This window comes from Phacochoerus africanus, chromosome 4, assembly GCF_016906955.1.
Source record: "Phacochoerus africanus isolate WHEZ1 chromosome 4, ROS_Pafr_v1, whole genome shotgun sequence".
Taxonomy (NCBI): Eukaryota; Metazoa; Chordata; class Mammalia; order Artiodactyla; family Suidae; genus Phacochoerus; species Phacochoerus africanus.
The window spans coordinates 151,327,630-151,351,889 of NC_062547.1; the positions used below are offsets into that span (position 1 = coordinate 151,327,630).

The following is a 24,260-nucleotide window of genomic DNA, read 5'->3' on the forward strand; positions in this document are numbered from 1 at the left end:
CAGACATGGCTGTCACTGAACTGGTGACCACCTGGCAACAAGCCGCTGCCCTTTAAAGTGGGACACAGGCCACAGCCCCCACTTCCTGGCCGTCCCGACGTCGGACCGTGCAGCTGCCAGCCTGTCCCGGCACTCACGATGTCGTTAAAAGTGACCCCGGGGACGTGAGGGAATGGAGGCTGGACCCAGAGCAACGCGAGCTGGAAGAGCTGGGAGCGAGTCCGTCCGTCAGGGTAAAGGGAGTTGCTGTGCCTGAGCCGTGGAAGCCGTGTGTCCGTGGCCACAGACGCAGCCGCACGGCCCGGCCGGCCCTGCAGGCACCTGCGCTGGGGCTTCGGGCTGCCCCCCCGCCCCAGGGAGACCAGAGGCCTCCAAGCAGCCCCCAGCGAACAAGCCAGACGCCCAGAGCCACCAGACGGAGCCTCAGGTGTCCTACTCACTACCTTTTATTCTCACAGAAGCCGTGGCTGGGGGCTGAGCCGAGCCTGGCTGCGCACAGGGATGTGGAGCGGGCAGGGGGTGAGCAGGGGCCGTGGGTGGCTGATGCTGGGGACACTTAAAGGCTTGGCCCGTCTCCCCAGGTTAACGGGCAGCGAAGCTGAGGCCGCCAGGGGAGGAGACAGCAGAGCTGTCCTTGTGGGGGTTTGGGATTGAGCGGGCCCATCTCCAGGCACCTGCCCGCCTCGTCCATGGGCAGCCGCCACGTTGGAGCTCAAGGTGTCACGAGTGGCAGCAGCCCCGCTCACGGGCTGTCCCCGGGGCCCTGTGTCCCTGCTAGCGGATGGAGCTGTGGGCAGCAGGGCCTCCCTGTGTCGTTCATCCTTGGCCTTCTGAAGAGACGTGAGGTGTCCAGGGAGGACGGCGAGCCAGGTGCCAGAGGCCCATGGGACGAGGTGCAGGTGGGGGCGGCAGGGAGGGCGGGGGGCAGGCAAGCTGTGGCCACGCAGGGCTGGGGGCTGGCGTCTGCTGGTCTTACAGGATGACTGTGGAGAGAGGGGCAGTGATTTAGGGTTGGGGTCCCCTACTGTCCCTGCTCCCCCCGTCCCAGCGCCCTGTGGCCTCACCCTCCTGCGTGAGGACAAGGCCTGCCTGTCGGAGCCCCTGAGACCCCTGGCCCCCAGCCTCCTCCGCCAGACGGGTGCTGGGGGACGTCGGCCCCTCTGGGGTTGGGCTGCTGGGAGGCAGGGCCCTTACCTTGGCCGAGATCCTGCTTGGTCACGCCCAGCCCGGACGACAGGTCCTCCGTCTCCAGTGGGTCTGCAAAGGAGCAGAGGGTCCCCTGTCAGCGCAGGCCAGCCTGGGGCACCGCTGGCAGGGGCCTGGGTGGGCTCGTTCTAGCCCACCTCGCCGCAGGCCCGGCGCCTGGCCAAGCAGGGATGCTTGCCGGATGGCAGGCAGGGGCCGTGCAGTGTGGCCGGGAAGTGAGTGAGCAAGGACGTGGGTCTGGAGGCCTGGCTGCGTGGCCGGGCGGCGCTATGACGGGTACAGATCGGATCAGACAGGAGCGCGGATGTGAGGGGCAGATGGGTGGGCGTATGGCCGGGGGCTGCCCCCAGGAGTGGCCGCCTCGCCGTCCTGGCCCTCCTGGGCCCTCCTGGCCCTCCTGGGCCCTCCTGGGCCCTCCTGCTCCTGGCGCCGCGGCCACCGCTTACCGCTGCAGCTGTGGCGCCCGCGGCTCCTGGTGTGCGGGACCTCGGTGCCGTTGGGGAAGACGCACCAGCAGAAGCCAATGCTCCCGTAGCACTGGAGCGGCACGTAGTTGCCGTCCTCGTCGCACTTGGGCCTGAACACGCCCGGGTGGACGGCGGGGACACGGCTGACCTCTTCCTGGCACTTGGTCAGTGCTGGAGCGACAGGCACGGCGACCGCAGTGAGCGAGCGGCTCTGGGCCGGGGTCTCAGAACCAGAGCCCACGCACCACTGCCGGGGCCTCCGCCCTCTGCTCAGGTGGCCGTGTCCTACTACCCCCGGCGCAGACGGGGAAACAGGCCTGGGCCCAGGTCCCGGACCCAAGAGGAAGCCAACGGCCGTGCGGCTCGTTCGAGAACGGGATTCCTTCTGACGCCCGGGGCCCGCTGGAGTCTAGCGTCGCCCGAAATTCCGATTTCGAGACAAAAGCTGTGGGCATCATGGCGAGTCTGGGCTTCCCTCACCAGGGTATCCTGGGAGAGGCGGGTGCCATGTGAGGGCTCCTGGGAGGGAGGCAAACGCTGGCTGGCAGCGGGGGAGACAGCGCCCAGGGTGCCCTCTCGGAATCTGATGTGGGGATCAGAGGCCCAGGGAGGGTGGGCCGTGGGCCCCCCACCTCTCAAACCGCAGCCCAGAGGGAAGAGACGGGTCCACGTGCACAGCCCATCAGCTCCGGGATAAAAACCCAACTTGCAAAGGCGTCGGGGCTGGAGAGGCTGGTACACGCTGCCCGTGAGCCGGGAAACTCCAGGCCCTCTGCGCTGGAGCCCGCTGGCTGTGTGAGGTCCCCCCGCCGAGGGGCCGGGTCATGAGCCCAGCCCCCTCATGGGACCCTGCGGGAGGCAGTGCTGGCCGGGGACGGTCCCTGCCGTGACCCCTGGGAGGTCCTGGGTCCTCTGCAGGAGCATCCCCCGCGGGGCGGGGGGCAGTCGGCCCAGGAGACCAGGCAGGGGAGCCAGAGTGAGAGCCGAGAGCGCTGTGCGTGGACCGGGCGCCCAGAAATGCCGCATTCCCCCCCCACCCACCCCCCCGGCGCCGATTCTCTCTACCTTTTGGCGGAACCTCAAAGGGTGTCTCCTCCAGCGAGTTCTTGCTCATTTCAAACAAGAGCCACTGACGCAGCCAGTTCTCAAAGAGCTGACGGGGATAAAGGCAGAGGGTCAGGCCCAGCAGCCCCTCCCTGCCCGCCCTCGCCCCTGGGGATGGACACGGAGCACCAGCGGGCCCTGCCGCCCACTCAGGCCCACGGGCTTGGCCGCACGGCTCCTCGCCTCCAGGCACCCTGCTGCTCCGGCCCTGGGAGATGCTGGCAAGGCCGCCTCCAGCTCCCTGCAGGTGGCTTCCCCGCTCAGCCCAGCTCTCCGGGGCTGCTCTGGGCATCGGGAGGGAGGGCCCCCGGCGCAGGGCCGCTGCTGACCTTCCAGTTCACACCGTCCATGGTGTTCTTGAGGTGCTTCAGGTTTTCTGGGAGGCTCCCCTTCAGCTTCGGGTACACCCCCAGGGGATCAGACTTCTGCAGGGTCGCAAGGCGGGAAGGAGGGTTAAAGGGCTGCCAGGCAGGCAGGGTTCACGCGCCGCCCGGGCCCCGAGGCCCCCCGCCTGCTGAGGGGTGGGCCCAGGGCCTCGGGTGCCGGAGCTGCTGGGAGGAGGGTGGAGGGGTCCAGCCGCTCAGCTACGGGACCGCAGGGCTGGGACTCTGCGGACCCGGTGCTGTCAACGACCCCGGCTCTCCTGCTGGCAGGCTCCTCTGCATCTGCTTCCTCCAGGAGCTCCTCCCCCACCTCATCCAGTCCCTCCGGGAGGCTGGGCCCTCTGCACAGCCCCCTCACCCGGTCGCCTACCCCCTCTCGGGCTGGCCTGGGGTCCCCCTGGGACGGGGAGCTGGGGTCCGACTGCCCCACTGGGGGGGGGGGCCTGGAGCCTCGCACGACACCTGGCACTGGGCAGACGTGCACTAAACCCTCGGGAGGGAAAAGCGGGCATCCTGAGCGAGTCGCTTCCAGGCTGCAGGCCGTAGTTTCTTGGCTCAGACACAGGGACGCGGGCAGTGGGGGCTGGACTCCGCAGAACGCTGAGGGCCACACTCGCCTCTCCTCCCAAAGCCAGCGAGCTCCTTCCGCGTGTCTGCGCCAGCCAGGCGGATACCGGTCCTGGCGTGCAGCCTGGGGGCCCGTGGGGGTGGGCTGGGAGGCCAGGCCTGCCTGGCCCCGCTCACTCACCAGGAGCAGGTGCATCACGTGGTCCTGGGTCATGTTGCCGTACTTGGTGGCATTGCGCATAGGCTGCAGAGGAGGAGGGATTGGGGGCAGGTGGTTACCAACACGGCCCTGCAGGCCGGGCCCGGGGCAGAGCCAGCAGCGGGCTTCCCAGATGTTCCCCGGGCCCGCCCTGCTGCCTCCAAGGGGGAGAGCTCTGGCGCGGCACGACTCGCCCGCCTTGGTGTTTCTGTCACATCTGCACCCGCTTTCCCGCCCAAGGCTTCGTGGACAGGAGGCAGTCTTGAGAACAGACGTTGCCCACGTTTGACAGACACCAGGGCCGAGAAGGGACGGAGGCGCTCTGGGAAGCTGTGCTACTCTGAGCCCCCGTCCCAGGGGCCCAGGAGGCTCTCGCCTTCCCGACTCCCGGAGCGCCCCTTCCTCCCCCGCGGTCAGGAGCCCCTCCCCAGCTGTGCTCTGCCGGGGCCGCGGTGCCCCCGCCCCCCGCCCCGCCTGTCCGGCCGTACCTCCGGGCCTTCCATGGGCAGGGCCTGCATCAGCATGGGGGCGGACACCCGCATCTTGCTCAAAGGCTTGGAGGCTGTGGGAGCGGGAGGGGCAGCGTGAGTGTGGCCTGTGCCCAGGGAAGAGGGACCAAGCCGCCCCCCCCGCACAGGGCAGGGGCCAGGGTTCCAGAGCAGAGGAGGAGGAGTGGGGGTGGGGCACGCACGCTTGGGAAGCTTCATCCGCAGGTTCTCCAGCTGCAAGTTCTGGGAGGTGACCGTCAGCTTGTCCAGCCGGCCCTGCTGCTGGTACAGGAAGTAGGCGGTGGTGGCCTGGCCAGCCAGGAGCAGAGCCACGAGGACAGAAAAGCCTGTGTACAGGGCTCCACGGCTGCACTTGCTGTTGGGGGCGAGGGGGGGAGAGATGAGAGGAGAAACCGCAGAAGTGGCTGCCCTGGGGGTGAGCTGAGAGGGGGTGAGCCCCCCACGCCCAGCCCCCCGCCCTTGGCTACCCTAACAACACAGTGAGTGCCTGTGAACCTGCAGCTGGAAGACACTCCCGGAGCCTCCCTCCAGCCGCCCTGGTGGATTCCCAGGGCCTCGGCTTAGTGGAGAAGAGCCAGGGACGGTACAGGGCCTCAGTCCCACCCGTGCAATGAGGGGTTGAGGAGAGGGTCCCCTGAGGATCAGGCCGCCTCTGGGGAAGCAGATTTTCAGCCCCAACCCCCCCCAACCCTGCAGTGACATCAGAGACTGAAGGAAGGGGGACCCAGACAGCAGAGCGGGCAGCCCACCTGAAAAAGAGAAGCGAGGCTTTGCCATGTTAGGAATGGGTTGGGGGCACTGGACAATGTCTGACTGGAGCAGCGCCCCCCCCCCCTCAGCCCCACCCCCGGGAACACATGCTCCCCCAGACGCCGCCTGTGCCTCTGAGCACGTCTGCGCCCCTCTGGCCCTTGCGCCGGCCCCCATCAGCTCCCCCGGTCTCACGGAGGTCGGTCTCTGAGCTGAGATTGGACTGTGAGCACTGGGAGGGGGGCTTCCGCAGGCGTGTATGTCTGAGCCTGGGAGAGTTTTGGGGGCTGTCTGGCTGGCTGCAAGGGGTGGGTGGATCTCAAAAGCCCATGGAGCTCTTGGCCTGGGATTGCGGTTTTGAAGGCACATGTGCACAGGGGATGGTAGGGTCCTGCCCCAGGACCCTGAGTTCCTGTCCTGCTTTCCTCCCGCCCACCCCAAGGAGAGAATACTTGGACCCGACTGGAAACTGCAGTGAGACCGCACCCTGTGTGGGAAACACCTGAAGACCCTTCTGCCTAGTTACTAATGACATCACAGACATGACTCATTCTCATTGGCCCTCTGCCGGTCCTCTGATTTCTGGACCTCGGCGCAGCCCAAGGGATGGTTAGTTTGAAAGGAGAGCATCAAAACGCTGCGTGGAGAAAAGGAAGAACCCACACAGCCGAGGAAGACACGTCCTACTTCTCAACCTTCTCAAAGAACAGGGGTGGCCCGGCTTCTAAAGTGGTGATGAGTCCATCCAAGCTTGAGTCTTGCCTGGGCTCCAGCTCGTGGTCCCCCTCCAGCAGCTCAGGTTCAGTCGAGCCCCAGCTCTGTCCCCACCATCCCTTCTCTGCACCTCAGTCTCTCCCAAGGCCTGGAGGACATCCTGCAGCCTGGATTAAAATCCTGGCTCTGCCACTCCGATAGCGCGGGGACCAGGGGCAAGTCACCGAACAACCCTTAATCGAGAAGGTTGTTCCATGAGACGCAGTCAGGGAGTGTGGCGCTCTTGGGTCCACAGCCCCCGTGCCCTAAGCACCCGTCCACACCGAGCGCTCATCTCAAGGGGTTAAATAGCTAACTTGAGCATCTGGTTTCCTTCCTCTTTATGCGTCTTGATCGCCTGTCCCCTGTTTCTGGATGAGCGCCCACTCTTGTCACTCCACTCTTCACTTCCTCCTTGAGTAAGAATAACAGTGGCCAAAGTCAGGAGCCAACCAGAGCCGGCGGGAATCATGACACAAGTGTTGCCAGGCAGAAGTGTTCACGCAAGGGGTCTGAAACAGGCCAGGTCAGTTTTTTGAAGCAGTGATTGAACTGAAAGGAAACTAGACTAGGATTTGATAAGTGGGCACCCTTTCTGTTCACTGAGCCCACACTGTGTCTGCAACTCATGGGGTGACCCGAGCTCAGAGGGGAGCCCCCTGCCCTCCCTAGAACATGCCTCTCGAAGATGGCAGAATGAATTCAAACTCCTGAATCAGATTCGTCTTGGGTTCAAATTCTGGCTCCCATATTCACTAGCCGGGATAACTTAGGTAAGTCACTTATTAGTAAGGGTCTCAATTTTCCCTTATATAAAAATGAGAATAATAAAAGTACCCAACTCACAGGGTTATGATAAGAATTAAGACTGAGTTGAGCATTTCGTGATATGTGCACCACACAACTAGTGACAGGAAGCACTCACAGCGACGGAGGACTAGAGACAGGTGCACAGAGAGGGACCTGTTGCGCTGGCTCCCGAGACCCGGAGAGAACGGGCAACTCTACTCCAGCACAGATCTGTACGAGTCGCCCCCGACGGCAGCAGAACCTGGACTGGAATCCAGCCCTCGTGGCCACGCGATGCCCCAGGATTTTCACAGAACACACCAGCTACCTGCCCACATGCGGTTCCTCACGACATCCCCGAGCGTCTCTCCCAGACCCCTGACTGCTTGGCAACAGCTGGCATCACACTTCCAGGTGCCTGTGATTCGCACATTATTTGGGGAGCAGGGGCCCTGGGGAAGCGGCATCCTCACCACCCCCTTTCTTTTCAGGGAGACATGGAAAGGGTCCTCGGTGGCCGTGCTGCCCCTGCTGCAAGGGAGGGGTGTGGGCTGGGCCTGACCCACAGCCCCTTGGAGAAATCTAGCCAGACCCCCCTCGGCCTTTCCCGACCCCCCAACATCTCCCCTGCCCGCCCGTGATCCGTCTGTGAAGGCAGAAGTCTCCGTTACTCTCTGGACACCTGCAGCTACAACTCCCTTGACACAAACACGCCTGCCCTTCGCGGTAACTCGGAGGGGCCTCCTGGACAATGGCTGTTGCTACCATTCTCTTTCCTTGCTTCTCCATCCTGGAGTCACAGTATTTTCAAAATCTGGTCCAAAATTTCTAGTCTAGGGTTCATGGCCCAGCTTCAGGGGGACTGTGTGAATCTCCAGTGCTCTCCTTTCAGGAGGGAAACACATGATGCAAAGAAAGTTAAAAGCCCTGCCCTAGAGGGGCCCTTATTTTATAAGAGGGAGAACCGAAGCCCAGGGTGGGCCAGGGACCTGCTCAGAATCAGCCAGCTGCTGCTGGAGCGAGAGCCCAAACCTGCGCCACCTCTAACTCCCAGCCTAGTGCTCCATCCGAAGCCCCTGCACACGACCTCCGGCCCAGGGCCAGGTGGCCCTCCTGCCGCCCACACATACCTCTCGGGGGCCCCGTGGCGCTGGCCCAGCATGGGCAGCTGCTCATGGTTGGAGATGAGGTCGCGCTGGTCCTCCATGGTTCTGGCCTGGGGTCTTTCCTAGTCGTCCTGCTGCTGCTGCTGCTGCTGCTGCTGCTGCTGCAGATGCTGCTGTGGCGGCGGCGGCGGCACGTCTGGGACCCCAAGCCCCGGGCTCGCCTCCTGAAGATGGGGCGGAGGAGCAATCTGATTCGTCCACAGGAGGCCACTCCGCCCACCTGGGAGAAGTGGAAGTGAAAGCCACAAAGCTGGAAATACCCCCACGCAGTCAAAGCTGCCTTTAGGGGAGCAGGGGGAGTAGGGGGAACTCCCCAGGCAGGTAGAAAGGCCGGCCAGCTCCCATTGGCTGCCCAGGGCCTTCATCACTTGTTTCCGGGTAGACCTTTGCATTCACAAGGCTCTGTGGAGGTCTCGAGAAACAGGCAAACATTCACTCCCTGGACAGGAAATGGCTCTGCAAAAATGCCAAAACTGTCTCCCCTCATTCACAGATCAGGGGCACGGAAAGGGGCTGCTCCCCCTTCGGGAACTTGGACAAGTTCCGCCCCTTCTCTCTGGCTCGGGTTTGTCGTCTCAAAGGCCGGGGAGGAAAGCTGGAGTCGACGCCCCCTCTTCTCTCTTCTAACTTGAGCATCGCATGAACCCGAGTCCCTGGTTCGAAGGCTCTACGACCAACACTTGCCCCCATCTGGCGAGCCGCCCTTCGGGCCAGGCACCAAGCTAATCGCTTGTCATGCTTTTTGTTCCATGGAACCTTCCCGGTGCCCCTTCGAGAGCTGTTTTATCTTCCCTCCACCTACAGACGGGGACGCCAAGACGACGAGAGGCTCTGGGCCTGCCCAGGATCACGCATCTGGGCATCAGCCTGGGTGTTGACCCCTGTACCCTCTGCCTCCTGATGCTCACACTGAGAGGGGCACCACTTTACACGGGGAAGGAAGGAGAAGGCCCTGGCAAAGGGAAGCCAGGGCAGGGTCCCGGGGGTTGGCAGGGCTTTACTTCTCACCAGCTGTGGCTTGTAGACCACACTTGCTTTATTAATCTTTTGTATGTTTAGGTCTTTTTGTATGTTCAAAATTTTTCATTAATAAAGTTGCTTTAAATTTAAAGGCTCTGTAGTTCTAAGATGCAACGGGTTTTAGATTTCAGGAGTCAGGGAGGCGGTATGTGTGTTTTGGGGGAAGGAGAAGCGCAGACGTGGTCTTTGACGAAGCCGGACGCAGTTTTGAATCTTGAGTTGCAAACACTTCTGGCTGTGTGACCTGAGCCAGTCCCTCGACTTTTTTTTCTGGCCACGCCCAGGGCATGTAGAACTTCCCAGGCCAGGGATCAAATCTGCACCACAGCAGCGACCCAAGCCACTGTGGTGACAATGCTGGATCCCTAACCCACTGAACCACGAGAGACATTTTTGAACACCTGCCTTGACATTTTTTTGTCTTTTGTCTTTTTAGGGCTTCACCTGCAAGCATACGGAAGTTCCCAGGCTAGGGGTCAAATTGGAGCTGTAGCTGCTGGCCTACACCACAGCCACAGCAACCCAGGATCCGAGCCATGTCTAAGACCTACACCACAGCTCATGGCAATGCCAGATCCTTAACCCCCTGAGCAAGGCCGGGGATCGAACCTGAAACCTCACGGTTCCCAGTCAGATTTGTTTCCGCTGCGCCACGATGGGAACTCCAAAAAATGACTTTTTAAAAAGTTTCTTGGAGTTCTTTTGTGGTGCAGTGGGTTAAGGATCTAGTAATGTCACTGCAGCAGCTGGGGTCGCTGGCATGGGTTCAATCCCTAGCCCAGGAAGTTCCACATGCCATGGGCAGGCAGGGCCAAAAACATGAATTTTAGAATTAAAAAATAAAAAGTTTTCTTAAAGTACAGCAGCAAAGAACAATAAATAAATTGTGCTTCAAAGAGCACTATCAAGAGAGTGAAGTCAGCCCACAAAACCAGAGAAAATACTGACAAATATATATATATATATATCTGCCAAGGGTACCCACAATATATAAAGAGCTACAAAAAATCAACACTATAAAGACAATCCAATCTCAAATGGAAAAAGAATCTGGAGAGACCTTTTTCCGAAGAAGATACAGAGGTGGTCACCAAGGACATGCGAAGACGCCCGGCATCACAGGCATCCAGGAAACGCAAACTGAGGCCACGAGGAGGAGCCCTGCACAGCCACTCTGCCGGCTCCAGCTACAAAGACAGAATGACAAGTGTCGACAAGGATGGAACTGGAACTCTTACTGCTGCCAGGAATGTCCAATGAAGCACCCACTTTGGAAAAGAACTTGACCATTTCTTGGAACAAGAGCTAGAACACATATATTCCTTGCTTCCTCTTTCACTTGGCTTCTGTCACTAAAATGACGGAGTTGTCTTTTTTTTTAAAAGAGTAAAAAGAGGAGTTCCCGTGGTGGCGCAGTGGTTAACGACTCCGACTAGGAACCATGAGGTTTCGGGTTCGGTCCCTGCCCTTGCTCAGTGGGTTAAGGAGCCGGCGTTGCCGTGAGCTGTGGCGTAGGTCGCAGACGCGGCTCAGATCCCGAGTTGCTGTGGCTGTGGTGTAGGCCGGAGGCTACAGCTCCGATTCGACCCCTGGCCTGGGAACCTCCATATGTCGCGGGAGCGGCCCAAGAAAAATGGCAAAAAGACAAAAAAAAAAAAGAGTAAAAAGAGATGAAGGTCAAAGAGAACAGGAGAAAATGGCAGCAGAATTCTGGAAGCCGGAAAGCAGGTGGATTGGAAGCCGGAAAGCAGGTGGATTGGAAGCCGGAAAGCAGGTGGATTGGAAGCCGGAAAGCAGGTGGATTGGAAGCCGGAAAGCAGGTGGATTGGAAGCCGGAAAGCAGGTGGATTGGAAGCTGGAAAGCAGGTGGATTGGAAGCCGGAAAGCAGGTAGATTAGAAGCAGTCCTTAGCAGAGCCCAGAAAATGCAGCCCTAATCCTAACCCCACAGGGGACTTGAGCCAGTCTACGTCCGACACGCTAGAATGGACTCCGAAATTGAGATTCGGAGGCCATGAGGCGCCAGGGCAGGAGTACAGGTGGAGCTGAGGCAGTCACTAGGCCATCCAGGTCCTCCCCCTGCCAGCTGACCCTCCCTCCCTCCCTGAGAGGACGCTGGACTTCACCCCCAGACCCAGCACTGAGGCTGAGAGCCCAGCCTGCCCCTCCGCCGGGCCCTGGGGGCCCGAAGCCAGACCCTAGGGCGCCAAGCAATAAACAACTCTGGGACCTTTCCCCGGAGAGCCTGACCACCCACAGGGAACGGCCTAAAGACTCCGGCCCTAGGGAGCAACAGTGAGATAGAGCAATCAGACACCCCTTAAGGAAGCCCTCGGCATCAGTCACAGCTTCGACTGATGTTTTATTCTTTTTTAATAATTTTTTTTGTCTTTTTGCCTTTTCTAGGGCCGCTCCCGCGGCATATGGAGGTTCCCAGACTAGGGGTCGAATCAGAGCTGTAGCTGCCCGCCTAACCACAGCCACAGCAACGCGGGATCCGAGCTGTGTCTGCGACCCACACCACAGCTCACGGCAACGCCGGCTCCTTAACCCACTGAGCAAGGCCGGGGATCCAACTGCAACCTCATGCTTCCTAGCTGGATTCATTAACCACGACAGAACTCCAGCTTCTACTGATGTTTTAAATAATCAAGGCTCAGAGGACATCCGAAGAAAACCTCTAACATAAAAGATGGAAAACAAAACAGGAGAAAAGCTATCCTACTCCAGAAGACAAAGAGGAGGCCACATCAAGAGGTAGGAGGGGGCGATTTCGTGATATAAACAACCCCATGCCCCCCGGGCGGGAAGCTCCACAGACTGGAAACTGACTGTTCACAGAGACGCACCTACAGGAGTGAGCGTTCCGAGCCTCACATCAAACCCTCACGTGCGGGGATCTGGCCCTGGGAGAAAGAGCCCCTGGAGCAGCTGGCATTGAAGGCCAGTGGGGCTTGTGTGCAGGAACTCCTTGGGACTGGGGGAAACGGAGACCCCATTCCTAAAAGGCGCACACGGACTTTCACGTGCACTGGGTCCCAGGGCAAAGCAAAGGCTCCGTAGGAGTCTGGGTCAAACCTGACCACAGTTCTTGGAGGACATCCTGGGAAAACAGGGGTGAACACGACTTGTTGTGAGGGAAGGACATTGAAAACAAAGCTCTCAGGAATATTCAGCAGCCATGCCTTTCTCTGGAGGGGGCCATTTGGGGAAAATCTGGCCCCACCCATCTGTCAGGCTGAGAAGCCCCAGGGCAAACAACAACCCAGGTGGGATCACGGCCCCGCCCCTCAGGAAACCAGCTACCTAAAGACCCCCGCCCCCAGGCACATACCTCTAATCCCATCTAGAGACAAAGCACCACCCATCAGAGGGATAGGAATCAGCTCCACCTACCAGGGGGCAGGCACCAGCCCCTCCCATCAGGAAGCCTACAGCAAGCCCCCTACCAACTTCAGCCACAAGGGGGGCAGACACCAGAAGTAAGAGAGGCTACAGCTCTATTATCTGTAAAAAGGTCACCACACCAAAAACCTATAAAAATGAAGAGACAGAGAACTATAACTCAGATGAGGGAAAAAGGAAAAACCCCAGAAAAACAGCTAAGCCATGAGGAGATTCTCAGCCTCCAGGAAAAAGAGTTTAGACTGTTGATGCTGAAGAAGATACAAGACATTGGAGATAAACTGGAGGCAAAGAGGGATAACTTACAGGAAACACTGACCAAAGAGATATAAGATAGAAAACTTAAACAAGAAGAGATGCAAAATACAATAACGGAAATAAAAAACGCACTAGAAGCAGCTAACAGCAGAATACAGGAGGCAGAAGAACGAATAAGTGAGGTGGAGGACAGATTAGAAGAAATTACGGATGCAGAACAGAAAAGAGAAAAAAGATTGGAAAAAAAAAATGAAGAGAGTCTCAGGGAACTCTGGGACAATGTTAAATGCACCAACATCCATATTATAGGGGTGCCAGAAGGAGAAGAGAGAGAGAAGGGGACACAAAAAATATTCCAAGAGATAATAGCCGAAAACTTCCCTAACATGGGAAAGGAACCACTCACTCAAATCCAGGAGGCACAACGAGTACCATATAAAATAAACCCAAGGAGGAAACCCAAGGAGACCCAAAATGAAAGACAAAGAGCAAATCTTGAAAGCAGCTAGGGAAAAGAAACAAGTAACACACAAGGGAATCCCAATAAGGTTATCGGCAGATTTTTCAGCAGAAACTCTGCAGGCCAGAAGGGAGTGGCATGATATACTTCACGTGATGAAAGGAAAAAACCTCCAACCAAGAATACTCTACCCAGCAAGGCTCTCATTCAGATTTGAAGGAGAAATCAAAAGCTTCACAGATAAGCAAAAGTTGAGAGAATTCAGCAACACTAAACCAGCCTCACAACAAATACTAAAGGAACTTCTCTAGGCAGAAAAGAAAAGACAGCAACAGGAAACAAACATTCCACAAATGACAAGGCTCACCAGTAAAGGTCTATATACAGTAAAGATACGAAATCATCCCTGCACAATTATACCACCAAAACCAGAAATCATGAGAAGAGGTGGGTACAAATGCGGGACACCGGAGATGAACTTACAGTTAAGAGAACAACAACTTAAAGCAATCTCATATATACATATATATATGTAGACTCTTATATCAAAACTTCAGAATAACTGCAAACCAAAGATATATAATTGATACACAAACAAATAGGAAACATCAACTCAAACACGACACTAAAGATAATCATCGAACCACAAGAGGAGAGAACAAGAGAAGAAGGGAAGAAAACAGAGCAACAAAAACAAATCCAAAGCAATTAATAAAATGGCAATAAGAACATACATATCCATAATTACCTTAAATGGTAATGGACTAAACACCCCAACCAAAAGACACAGACTGGCTGAATGGACACGAAAACAAGACCCACATATATGCTGCCTTCAGGAGACTCACCTCACTTCTAGGGACACGTACACATTGAAAGTGAGAGGATGGAAGGAAATAGTTCCTGCAAATGGGGATCAAAGGAAAGCTGGAGTAGCAGTCCTCACATCAGACAAAACAGACGTTAAAATGAAGAATAGTTTAAGGGACAAAGGAGGCCAGTATGTAAACAAAACAATAAGCAACCCCCCAAAAAGGAACTGTGGAGGAAACCAACAGTCATGAACAGCCTCAGGGAGAAGAGGATGATACTGTACCCGTGAACCAAGGACACAGTGCCATAAAGACAGAAGTGCCGTTAGGGGAACAGCAACAACAATCTCTCAAAGATGAAAGGAGTTCCTTGGTGGCGCAGCAGGTCAAGGATGTGGCGTTATCACTGCAGTGGCTGGGGTTCAAACCCCTGCCTGCGAACTTCCACATGCCACGGGTGTGGCCAAAAAGCAAATCTCTTAAAGGTTAAAAAATACATACAAAGATAGGAGTTCCCGCTGTGGCTCAGTGGGTTAATGACCTGCAGTTGTCTCTGCGGCAGTGGGGTTTGATCCCTGATCTGGTGCAGTGGACGAAGGATCTGGCTTTACCACAGCTGTGGCTCAGGTGGCAGCTGTGGCTCGGATTTGACCCCTGGCCCAAGAAGGTCCAGGGTGCAGCCAAAAAGAAAAAAAGAAAAAGAAAGCTACGGTGGCAGATACTAAAAAATCAGAGATAAAAGATGAAGTTTTTTTTTTTTTCATTTCCCAGAAAGTAGACCACAAAAAATAAAAGAAAGAAATAGAAAAGATATGAGAATCCAAGACAAGGCCGCCCCACAGCCAGAGTTCCAGAAATAGGGAACAGAGAAAACAGAGAGGAAGAAATCAGCGAAAAAAGTCAGCACAATTTCCAGAACTCAAAGACGTAAGTTTCCAAACTGAAAAGGCCCAGTGAATACCAGGGAAAAGGCAGGAAAATAATTTCACACCACAGCACATCAAGTGAAGCTCTAGAAAAATAACGACAGAGAGAAGATTCTACAGGAGGAATGAACAAGACAGACACAAAGGACCATGAATCGGAACGACTTTGGACTGTTTCCTTTTTTGTTTGTTTTTTGCCTTTTCGAGGGCTGCTCCCGCAGCACATGGAGGTTCCCAGGCTAGGGGTCTAATCGGAGCTGCAGCTGCCGGCCTGCACCACAGCCACAGCCACACGGGATCCTTAACCCACCAAGCAAGGCCAGGGATCGAACCCGAGTCCTCATGGGTACCAGCAAGATTTGCTGCTGCTGCACCACAATGGGAACTCCCCCTTTGGACTTCTTAAGAGCAACGCCTTCAAAATTCCACGGAAAGTTTCTAGCCGAGACCATTTACTGAGCTCCTCACTCGACAGGCATTAGGGTGTCAGGAGGATGTTTTCCGACAGTCCGTGCGCCCAAAACTTTTCCCTCCTGAGAAAGCGCTAAGAGGGTGTGATCCGCCAAACGCAGCTGTTCACTAGGACTAAGGGAAGAACTGGGGCACAGGAGACAAACCCAACTCACGAAAGGGGCTGGGGACCCCAGCTGAGGCCACAGCGGGGTCCCGGAGAAAAGCCACGGACCGCGCGGAGGAGACCCGAGGGCTCTGAAGGACAGCGGCCCGAAAGGACAAAGCTGACAGGTCGCCGATGTGTCTAATACACCCAGAGGCGTCTGAGACCTTTCCTGCAGCGGACGAGGGTGAACTGTGATCATTTCACAGGACGTGAAGCAAATGAAAAACCAAGACAACTGTTAACTCTTGGAAAACAAAAGTTATACGTGCAACCAACAGTCAGCACGTGCGATCACGCAGCTCAGCTACAAGTGCTATTTACCTTGTCGTCCACAGGGCAAACTTGGCTTCCTGCCCTGACGTACAGCGGAGGCCTGCGGGAGGGAGGGCGGGCGGCCGCGAGAGCGACCGAAGGCGACGGGGGAGGAGCGAAGGCTAGTGCTCCCCCTTCCCCAGGGAAAGGCCGGCCAAGCCCTCCAAACTGAGAGCAAGCTGTAAGTAACGACGTGAGGAGTTACTCAGAGATGTGGAGGTGGCCCCAAAAGAGTCAGCAAGAAACCTCTTAACGTCGCCTGGAAGGAAGGCTGAGGTTCCATCCTCGGCCTCGCCCAGGGCGCCGGGCACCAGGCGTGGCCGTGGCTGTGGTGCAGGTCGGCAGCAGCAGCTCTGATTCGACCCCTAGCCTGGGAACCGCCATATGCCGCAGGTGCAGCCCTAAAAAAAACCCAACAACCAAAAGATGGGCCTTTTATCTGCAATAACACGGAAGGAACGAGAGACTCTCGTGCTGCGTGAAGTGGGTCAGAAGGAGAAAGACAAACACCATATGATCTCCCTTCTGTCTGGACTCGAATACACGGCCCAGACGAACCTTTCCACAGAAAAGCTCATGGACTTGGAGAACAGACGTGTGGTTGCCAAGGGCGAGGGATGGGGAGTCTGGGGTTCAGAGGTGCAGACTGCTGCGTCTGCAGTGCACGGGCCACGACGTTCTGCTGCGTGGCCCAGGGACCTGTATCTAGTCCCTTGTGCTGGAACGCGACGGAGGACAACGTGAGAAACACTGTGTGTGTGTGTGTGTGTGTGTGTGTGTGTGTGTGTGTGAGACGGGGTCGCCTCGCTGTGCAGTAGAAATGGACAGAACACTGTAAACCACGTATAATGGAAAAAAGAATCATTTAAAAAGAGAAAAAGGAAAAAAGGAAGGGTGAGGAACTGTTTCTCAGTTTCTTCCCTTTCAGAAGGACGAGGTTCTGGGTCCCTCCAGGGAGCAGGCCGAGTCTGAGGACGGCTCCCCTCGTCTCCCCGGAGGTCACTCGGCAAGCGGTCAGGACGCCGCCCGGCCCCGCCGCCCGCCCGCGGGGCAAGCAGACAGCCGGACACACCGGGGAGGCTCGGTCTCCGCCCCGCCCGAGACCCAGCTCCCACCCGCGGCGGGTCACAGCAAGAGAGTGCGGCTCCGACGGGAAAAAGGCTCCGGCCCCGGGTCACGGGCAAGGGCGCGCAGGCCTGGGGCGAATCTCAACAGGGCAGCGCTGAGGCCGGCTCCCAGGACTCCATCCCCGGTCCCAAAGGGCAGAGCACAGGGCTGAGGAGAGAAAGCACGGCGTGGGCCGGAGAGAGCCTTCCCCCCGACAGCGAGCACGTGCTCCGAGGGCCCCGGGAGCCACGTGAAGGCCCTGCCAGCCACGTGTGAGACAATTTCGGCAACGCTGAGAATGGAAGACCCTGCCCCTTCTCCTTCCTCCCTTCCTCTTCTTTCTTTCTTTCTTTCCCTTCCTTCTGCCTTCTCTCTCTCTTTTCGTCTTTTTATAACCACGCCTGCGACATACGGAGGTTCCCAGGCTTGGGGCTGACGCAGCGCTGCAGCTGTCACCTATACCACAGCCACAGCGACAAAGGACCGGAGCCTCCTCTGCGACCTACACCACAGCCGTGGCAATGCCAGATCCTTGACCCACTGAGCGAGGCCCATGTCCTCGTGGATATCAGTCAGGTTCATTACCACTGAGCCACAATGGGAACTCCTACCCTGCCTTTTTAAAAGGAACTATATAGTTCAATCCTAGTTGATGAGAAAAAAAACTTTTTTGAGGGGGGGAGCTGCACCCACAGCATGTGGAAGTTGCCCAGCCGGGGACTGAACCCAGGCTGCAGCTGTGACCTGAGCTTAGATGTGGCAATGCAGGATCCTTAACTGGCTGCGCCACACAGGAACATCTGAAAAACTCTTCACAAAGCATGCACGCCAAGTCATGCGAAAGAAAAGACAACTCGGAAATCACCCGTCTGTTACCCCCGGTGTGATAATAACTGAGCAGGGACCACCCATGGGTGCCAAATCATGAGATGAAGGGTGGAGGGAAACAGGATACCCACACGCCACAGCACCAACCCCAGTTCCTTGCTGGGTGCCCGGAGAAAAAGCTACCCCACCACGTGCCCTCTTGCCGTCCCCACCACATGATCAAACTTGGAGCAGCCAGCACTGGAGCGACACGACCCTGCGTGTTTCCGGACGGGGCTGGTACTCACTATTGGCTGGGCCGCATCTTTGCTAAAAAAATCGTTGAACTGAATCTGCCTTGGACCGACATTCTAGCTTACAGAAGGCAGAACAAAGTAAATAATACTATGAAGAAACAGACAAATCCAGAGATAGTCTGTAGACAACTATGAAAAAAGGTAGGGGGGTGGGTGGGTGGGTGTGGGTGGCTGTGTGTGTGTGGAGAGGGTTCTGTATTTTAAAAGACGAAAGAAACAGAATCATCAAGTGCAACCTGTGAATTTTGACCAGATTTTGTTGGGGGAAAAAAGCTATAAAAGGTATTTTTGAGAAGCTCAGGCAATTTGAATATGGATTGACTGTCAGCTGATGCTTGTGAATTATTATTGCTTTTCTTAGGTACGATGACGGAATTTTAGTCTGCTGGAAAAGTATTTTTTTAGGGGCTGAAGGCTGAATACGATGTGTACTTGGCGGTAATACGATGTGACGTTTGTAGGTTATTTTCAAAATGGTTCAGAAAAAAAAGAAAGATAATAGACAAAACTAACAGTAGTTGAACCCAGGGGGAGATACGTGTACGATCATCTTCTCTGTGTGTTTGAGATTTTGAATTAAAAAATGGTTGGAAAGAAAACGGGAGGCCCTTGCGTGTGAATCCCATCGGCTCCCCCAGAACTTGCCGGCTGCTCGCAGGACGCACAGTCCCTCATCACACAGTGACACCGGGCTCTTCCGCGGCACAAACCCTCAGTGTGCCTTGTTTTCCCCCTTGACGTTTCTCAGAAACTATCACAATTCTGATTTCACTAAGGACGTGGGATGTGGAGCAGGTCCCCGAACTCCTCTGCGGCTCTGCTTCTAGAAAATGGGCCTGTGCCAAGAGGGCCCCGTCGCTGAGCCGCCGGGAGGGCTGAAGGACTGAGTTCCTGCCCGAGGCGGAGACCAAGCGCGCGGTAAACACCAGGACGCCCCGTGATGACCGGCTTCCCTGCGAATTTCCTAAGCCCGAGCCTGGCACTGCAGCTGTACGTGGAGGTGGGGGCCTCCCTGCCCCCTCTGGACCCTCCTGGGCGTCTCCTCCTGCGGTGGCCCCGTGGGCTCGTCCAGGCTGAGAGGCCTGCTCACCCTTGGTCTGAGCACCCCAGCCCGAGGCATGAGACCCTGCCGGGTTTGCCTGGGCGAGCCAGGAGGTGGGACCCCTCCAGGACCTCCGCCCACCCTGTCTTCCTCCTCGGTCCCCAGGTCCCGGAGAGGAAAGAGCCACTGCAGGTGGCAGGGTGCGTGTCCAGCACGGCCTGGCCAGCCTTTCTGTGTGGGGATCCCATGGACCCTGGCAGGCCTCGGCCCTGACAGAGGGCCGGGAAAGGGGCTCTTTGTGGTCCTGCCTCAGCTGTGCCAGGCCTGGGCAGGCTGCCTCCTTCACTCGTTTACTTGTTGAACATTTTTTTTTTTCTGCCTTTTAGGCCTATCCTTAAGGATGCCAGTTGGGTTCCTTGCCACTGAGCCACAAGGGGAGCTCTTCAACAAGTTTTAACTACACACCGACTTTGTGCCAGGCCCTGTTCTAGGAGCTCAGGCTACATCCATGGACAAAGCAACAAGTATCCCCGCCTTTAGGGAGTTTACACTCCAGCAGGAAACAGGGGGACTTGTTGTTCCAGAGCTTTGGGGGGACGGGGCGGCTGCGGTAGCTGACAGGGTGCGGGCTGGGCTCAGGCTTGCAGGTGAGGGAGCCCACGCCTGGCGGAAGGGAACCCGGGGCAGAAGCGGAGCCAGAACAGGGGTTCCACTGTGGGGCTGCACGGCGAGCGGCCAGGGTGGCTGGAGGGAGCCGCTGATGAGCACCCTGAGGGGACCTCAGGTCAGCCGGGGCCGGGGCCGGAACCTGTGGCCACTGTCGCAACTCTGGCTTTTACTCTGAGGGAAACAGATCCGGGGAAAGGCTTTGAGCAGAGGAGCATCATTACCTGACTTGTGGTTGCAAAGGGTGGCGCGGGCTGGGCTGAAAGCCTGTACAGTGGGGCCGATGGGGCCACGGCCTCGGGAGAGCCGCCGTGAAGGCCAGGAGGGCCTGGGTGCGGGGATTTTGTAGCAAAGGCCCTGAATGCAGGACAGTGTTTCTGGGAGCGACCAGCTACTCCGTCCCTCCCCGTCCTACTGCGGGACCATGAGCCAGCAGCGGGCGCGACGGGCCCGGGTCAGATCTTTACAACCCATGAGGAGCCGGGGCTCCCCCGCTCTTCTCCCAGCGGCCGCGTGGCAGGCAGGCTGGCAGTACGGCCTTAGGACGTGTGACCTCAGCCGGGGCCACCGAGCAGAACTGACCGAGCGCTCCCCCGGGACTCGTTCGTGCATCAGCTACGAGCCACCGCCACTTCTGGGTGGGGCGCTAGGTGACAGGGCGTCTGCAGACAGCTGGTGAGGGCGAGCCCCAGTCAAAGTGGGAGACCAGGCCCCCGAGGGCGGAGGCTGCGGCTGGGAGCCAGGGGTCAGGTCACAGCTGAGGCGGGAGACAGGGAGGCCCGCTGCCAACTGCGGCCGGGAGCCCTGGGAGCAGCAGCAACGTCCGCAGGACTCGGGCCAAGCTGGATGTGGACAGAGAGGTGAGACCAAGACGCTGCCGAGCTTTGCTGCCGGGTGACAGAGAAAGTGACGTCCCCGCAGAAGCGAGAAGTCCCTGGCAGCTTTGAGGAACAGAAAGAAGGGCCGTGCGTCTGAGACCAGCGAGGGAGGGAGGCGGGCGGCTCGGAGGCTGGCGAAGGGCAGCCAGGGCCGACGCAGCGGCCGAGGGGCTACTTCAAGAACGACGGGAAGCTGGTGACGTGTGGGGCCGCGAGGGCGCGGCTGCCTGCGCCTCAAGGTGCGTGGCCCGCGGCTGTGCCAGGGAGGGAGGAAAGGAGGGTGGGTGAGAGAGGCGGTGAGGACGGCAGGTGGACGCAGGGAGAAGGGCACGGGCTCCGCAGCTCGTTCGGAGGACGGACGTGGCAGGACTCGCGGCGGGAGGGAGGTCCCAGGTGTGCCCGCGCCGAGAGCCACACGGCGGATGGCGGCAGTGCCCGGGGCGGGGAAGACAGGCAGAGCCCGGCGTTTCATTCCAGCGGATTCTGTGTGAAGAGCCACCACCCAGGGGACTCCAGCAGAGGCTGAAGGAACCAGACTGAACCCGAAGAACGAATGAAGTGATGGCCCCGCGGCCGGCACCTTAAACCAGCGGCCAGGGCTGAGACGGCAGGAAGGTCAGCCCCGGCGACGCAGGACAGAGGTCAGGGAGCAGAAGGAAAAGGGGGCGACGCCAGCGCAGAGCTGCACGAGCGTCGGGCACGCCAGCCACCACGGGCAGGACCGAGGAACACCCCTGGACAGGGCCGCGTGGTGGTCACAGGAGGTGGTGACAAGAGCAGGCTTGAGGAGGGACAAGAGCTGGGAGGTGCCTGGGACAGAGGACGTGAGGCCAGCTCGGCAGGCGCAGAAGGGCGGGGAGCCCCTGGCGGGGACGTACGACAGGGCGTCTGAACACGTCTGTGCAGAAGGGGGGACTCTGGAGGGCGGAGGCCCCGTGAGCTCCTGCACAGCCAGGCCCCGGTGCTCTCCAAGCAGGGCGGCTGTGCTGACCCGCCGAAGGCAGGAGCGGTCCCCAGCTGCCTGTCCCCACACAGCCACCCCAGGCCCCGCCGCCTCTCCTGCTCGCCAGCTCTCGGACCTGCCACCTCCGCCTGGCAGCTCATTTCCCAAATGCCACCCTGTCTGCTGGGCTTAAGGAAAAAGCGACTTTTTGGTTTTTTTGTTTTGTCTTTTCTAGAGCCACACCCATGGCATGTGGAGGTTTCCAGGCTAGGGGTCTAATCGGAGCTGTGGCCGCCAGCCTACACCACAGACACAGCAATGCAGGATCCGAGCCACGTCTGCGTGCTACACCCCAGGTCGTGGCAACGCTGGATCCTTAACCCACTGAGCAAGGCCAGGGATCGAACCCGCCATCTCATGGCTCCTAGTCGGATTCGTTAACCAGAGTGACAACGGGAACTCCAAGAGTGACTTTCTGAATTATACCAAGGCCTTGGCTCCTGACTTTCGGGACCTGGGCTCCATCTCATCTCTTTGACCGAGTGTAGACTGCTCCATGTGCTTCCTCATTTTATTGTACAAAAGCCCTGGGGTCCCAGGGAGATGAGATGAGAGGCACGAGTGCCAGCAAAGCGCCAGCAAGTGCAAACCCGCGGCTCAGACCCAGGTCTAAGCTGTCTCCAGACCCCATTCTCTTTTTATTTTCCTTGCCTTTTATAGGGCCACACCTGAGGCATCTGAAGTTCCCAGGCTGGGGATCGAATCGGAGCTGCAGCTGCAGGCCTGCAGCACAGCCACAGCCACAGCCACAGCCACAGCGGATCGGAGCCATGTCTGCCACCTACACCACAGCTCACAGCAATGCCGCATCCTTAACCCACTGGGTGAGACCAGGGATGGAACCCGCGTCCTCATGGGTACCAGCTGGGCTCATTACCGCTGAGCCCACGGGAACTCCCAGAGCCCATGCCACGCTGCCTCCCAGTCCCCTCCTCCCTCTGCCTCGTCCTCGGGAAGACGGCCTCCTCTAGCCCTGCCCCCAAGGGACGCATGAGAACGGCAGGCTCACTCTGTGGGCAATGGGCACCTCCCCTGCTCTCCAGACAAGCATCCCTTCACTGGCTCTGTCCACTCACAACGGTGCCCACGTTCCTGGAGACCTGCGCCCCGCCCGCGGAACAGAGAGCTCAGCGCCTCCATGAAGCAGCCTGTCGGAGGCAGTGGGACAGCGTGGGCCCTGGTGGGTGGGATCTCAACCCTGCCTCCGGCTAACATCCTGCGCCTCAGCTTCCTCATCTGTGAAATGGTAACAGTAGCACCTGCTTCTGAGGGTGCTAGCGAGGTGCTCGGGAAGCACGTAAGAGATTGTAGCCGATGACGCCGTCACCACTGCCCTTTTCCTGAGACAGGGGACAGAGCTCCAGTTGGTCCCTGTAACCGCCCCGCTCCGGGCTCGGGCCTGCCCCTTGGAGTCCGACCCTCTTGTACACCCTCCCTGTCCACTGCCCTGTTTTCTCCATCTCCATTCTCCCTGAATGGCACACGCTTTTCTTCCGGGGGGCTATGGCTTGGTTACTTGTCATGCCGCCAGGACGTTCCCAAGAACAGGATTTCTCCCTGACGGTCCCTGGCTGTTTGTCAGGCACATGAGACACTGCGAGACGTGGAACCAGGGGTGGGAGAAGGGCAGCTTCGAGGCCTCTGCCTCCTGCCCTCGCAGCCTTGGGAGCTCCCAGGCATTTGCATGCCCTGGATGTAGAATCCTTGCCAAGTGGGCCCACGGATGCCACATCCTAAATATCTACCCTCAGGGCAGGACGTGGTCCAGATGAAGAGCCCAGCCTTGAACCAGACAAAGCCAAGCGCGAACCCAAACTCCGCTGCTTACCCGCTGTGGGCTGCTGTCCAGAAGCCTTCCCGAACCGTCTTCCCTCTACAGGGTGTTGTGAGGACTGAGATAAAGCACATGGGACCCCGGCCAGCGCCTGCCTCGGCACATGTTTGCCACTGACAGTCTAGGGCTGGGGTGCCCGACGGGGAAGCCACTAGCCACGTGGAGCAGGTGAGGCCTTGACACACGGCAAGTCCGACTGAGCTGTGCTCAGCACGTGCGAAACACACACCAGCCGTCAGACGTCGTCCAGGAAGAAACGGCAAACGTCTTGATAACCTTCTCTCTGTCGGTCACAGGCTGGAGTGAAAATATCTTGGACACGCTGGGTCAAGGGCAGTGTCAGCATCACTAGAGTCTGTTACCATGACCACCAGGCAGTCTGAAGTTATGCACGTGGCTCACTTTTGGGGTTTGCGTATTTCTTCTGGACAATGACAGTAGACTAGAGTTTTGTGGGGCTTTTTTTGTGGGTGGCGGGTTTTCTGTTTTTGGTCTTTTTCAGTGTGGGAGACGAGAAACAGTGTGTTTGGTTTGGGGGCATTTGGTTTTCAGTGGCTGCACCTGTCGCCTAGATATCAGATATTAAGAGACCCAACCTCCCATCCAAGAGCACAGGGCACGAGGCCGCTAAGACAGGGGCTGTGTCTGCGGCCACAGAAATTAATGGTGGCAGGGCCGACACCTCCCCCATCCCAGGTGGACCCCGTCAGGGCGATGCTGCCCCCCGGCGGGCACTCGTGGACACTGCAGACCCCAGCCCCAGGGCTCCCCTGAGGAGCGGCCGGCAGAGAGGGCTCCTCCTGTCCCTCAGCCTGACTGCGCGGAGCCCCGGGCTGCCAGGGAGAGAGGCGGCAAGCTCGCGGTCACAGGCCAGCACAGCTCCGAGCCTCTGCCAGGCCCCT

General features: G+C 58.2%; 1 protein-coding gene across 2 annotated transcripts; it reads right to left on the minus strand.

Annotated features, from left to right (window-relative positions):
• Nucleotides 1–428: 428 nt before the first annotated feature.
• Nucleotides 429–8,217, minus strand: CD74 (CD74 molecule). Of its 2 annotated transcripts, XM_047779056.1 has the most exons (9): nucleotides 7,858–8,127; nucleotides 4,618–4,790; nucleotides 4,415–4,488; nucleotides 3,909–3,971; nucleotides 3,107–3,202; nucleotides 2,739–2,826; nucleotides 1,653–1,844; nucleotides 1,195–1,257; nucleotides 429–983 (listed from the first exon to the last, which is right to left on the minus strand). In XM_047779056.1, the coding sequence occupies exons 1-9, from the start codon at nucleotides 7,932–7,934 to the stop codon at nucleotides 973–975; spliced, it is 837 nt and encodes a 278-aa protein (XP_047635012.1). In that variant the 5' UTR covers nucleotides 7,935–8,127; the 3' UTR covers nucleotides 429–972. The 2 variants fall into 2 exon arrangements, with proteins under 2 accessions (XP_047635012.1, XP_047635013.1); XM_047779057.1 differs by lacking the exon at nucleotides 1,653–1,844 and having other exon boundaries at nucleotides 7,858–8,217.
• Between the last annotated feature and the right edge of the window lie 16,043 nt (nucleotides 8,218–24,260).

What these genes read in the sequence shown, in the direction of transcription:
- CD74 (XM_047779056.1), bottom strand. Translation starts at nt 7,934, where the DNA reads ATGGAGGACCAGCGCGACCTCATCTCCAACCATGAGCAGCTGCCCATG. An exon ending in CGCCACGGGGCCCCCGAGAG is followed by an intron (nt 4,791 to 7,857) that starts GTATGTGTGGGC and finishes CGCCCCCAACAG; the next exon opens with CAAGTGCAGCCGTGGAGCCC. An exon ending in GCGGATGAAGCTTCCCAAGC is followed by an intron (nt 4,489 to 4,617) that starts GTGCGTGCCCCA and finishes CCGCTCCCACAG; the next exon opens with CCTCCAAGCCTTTGAGCAAG.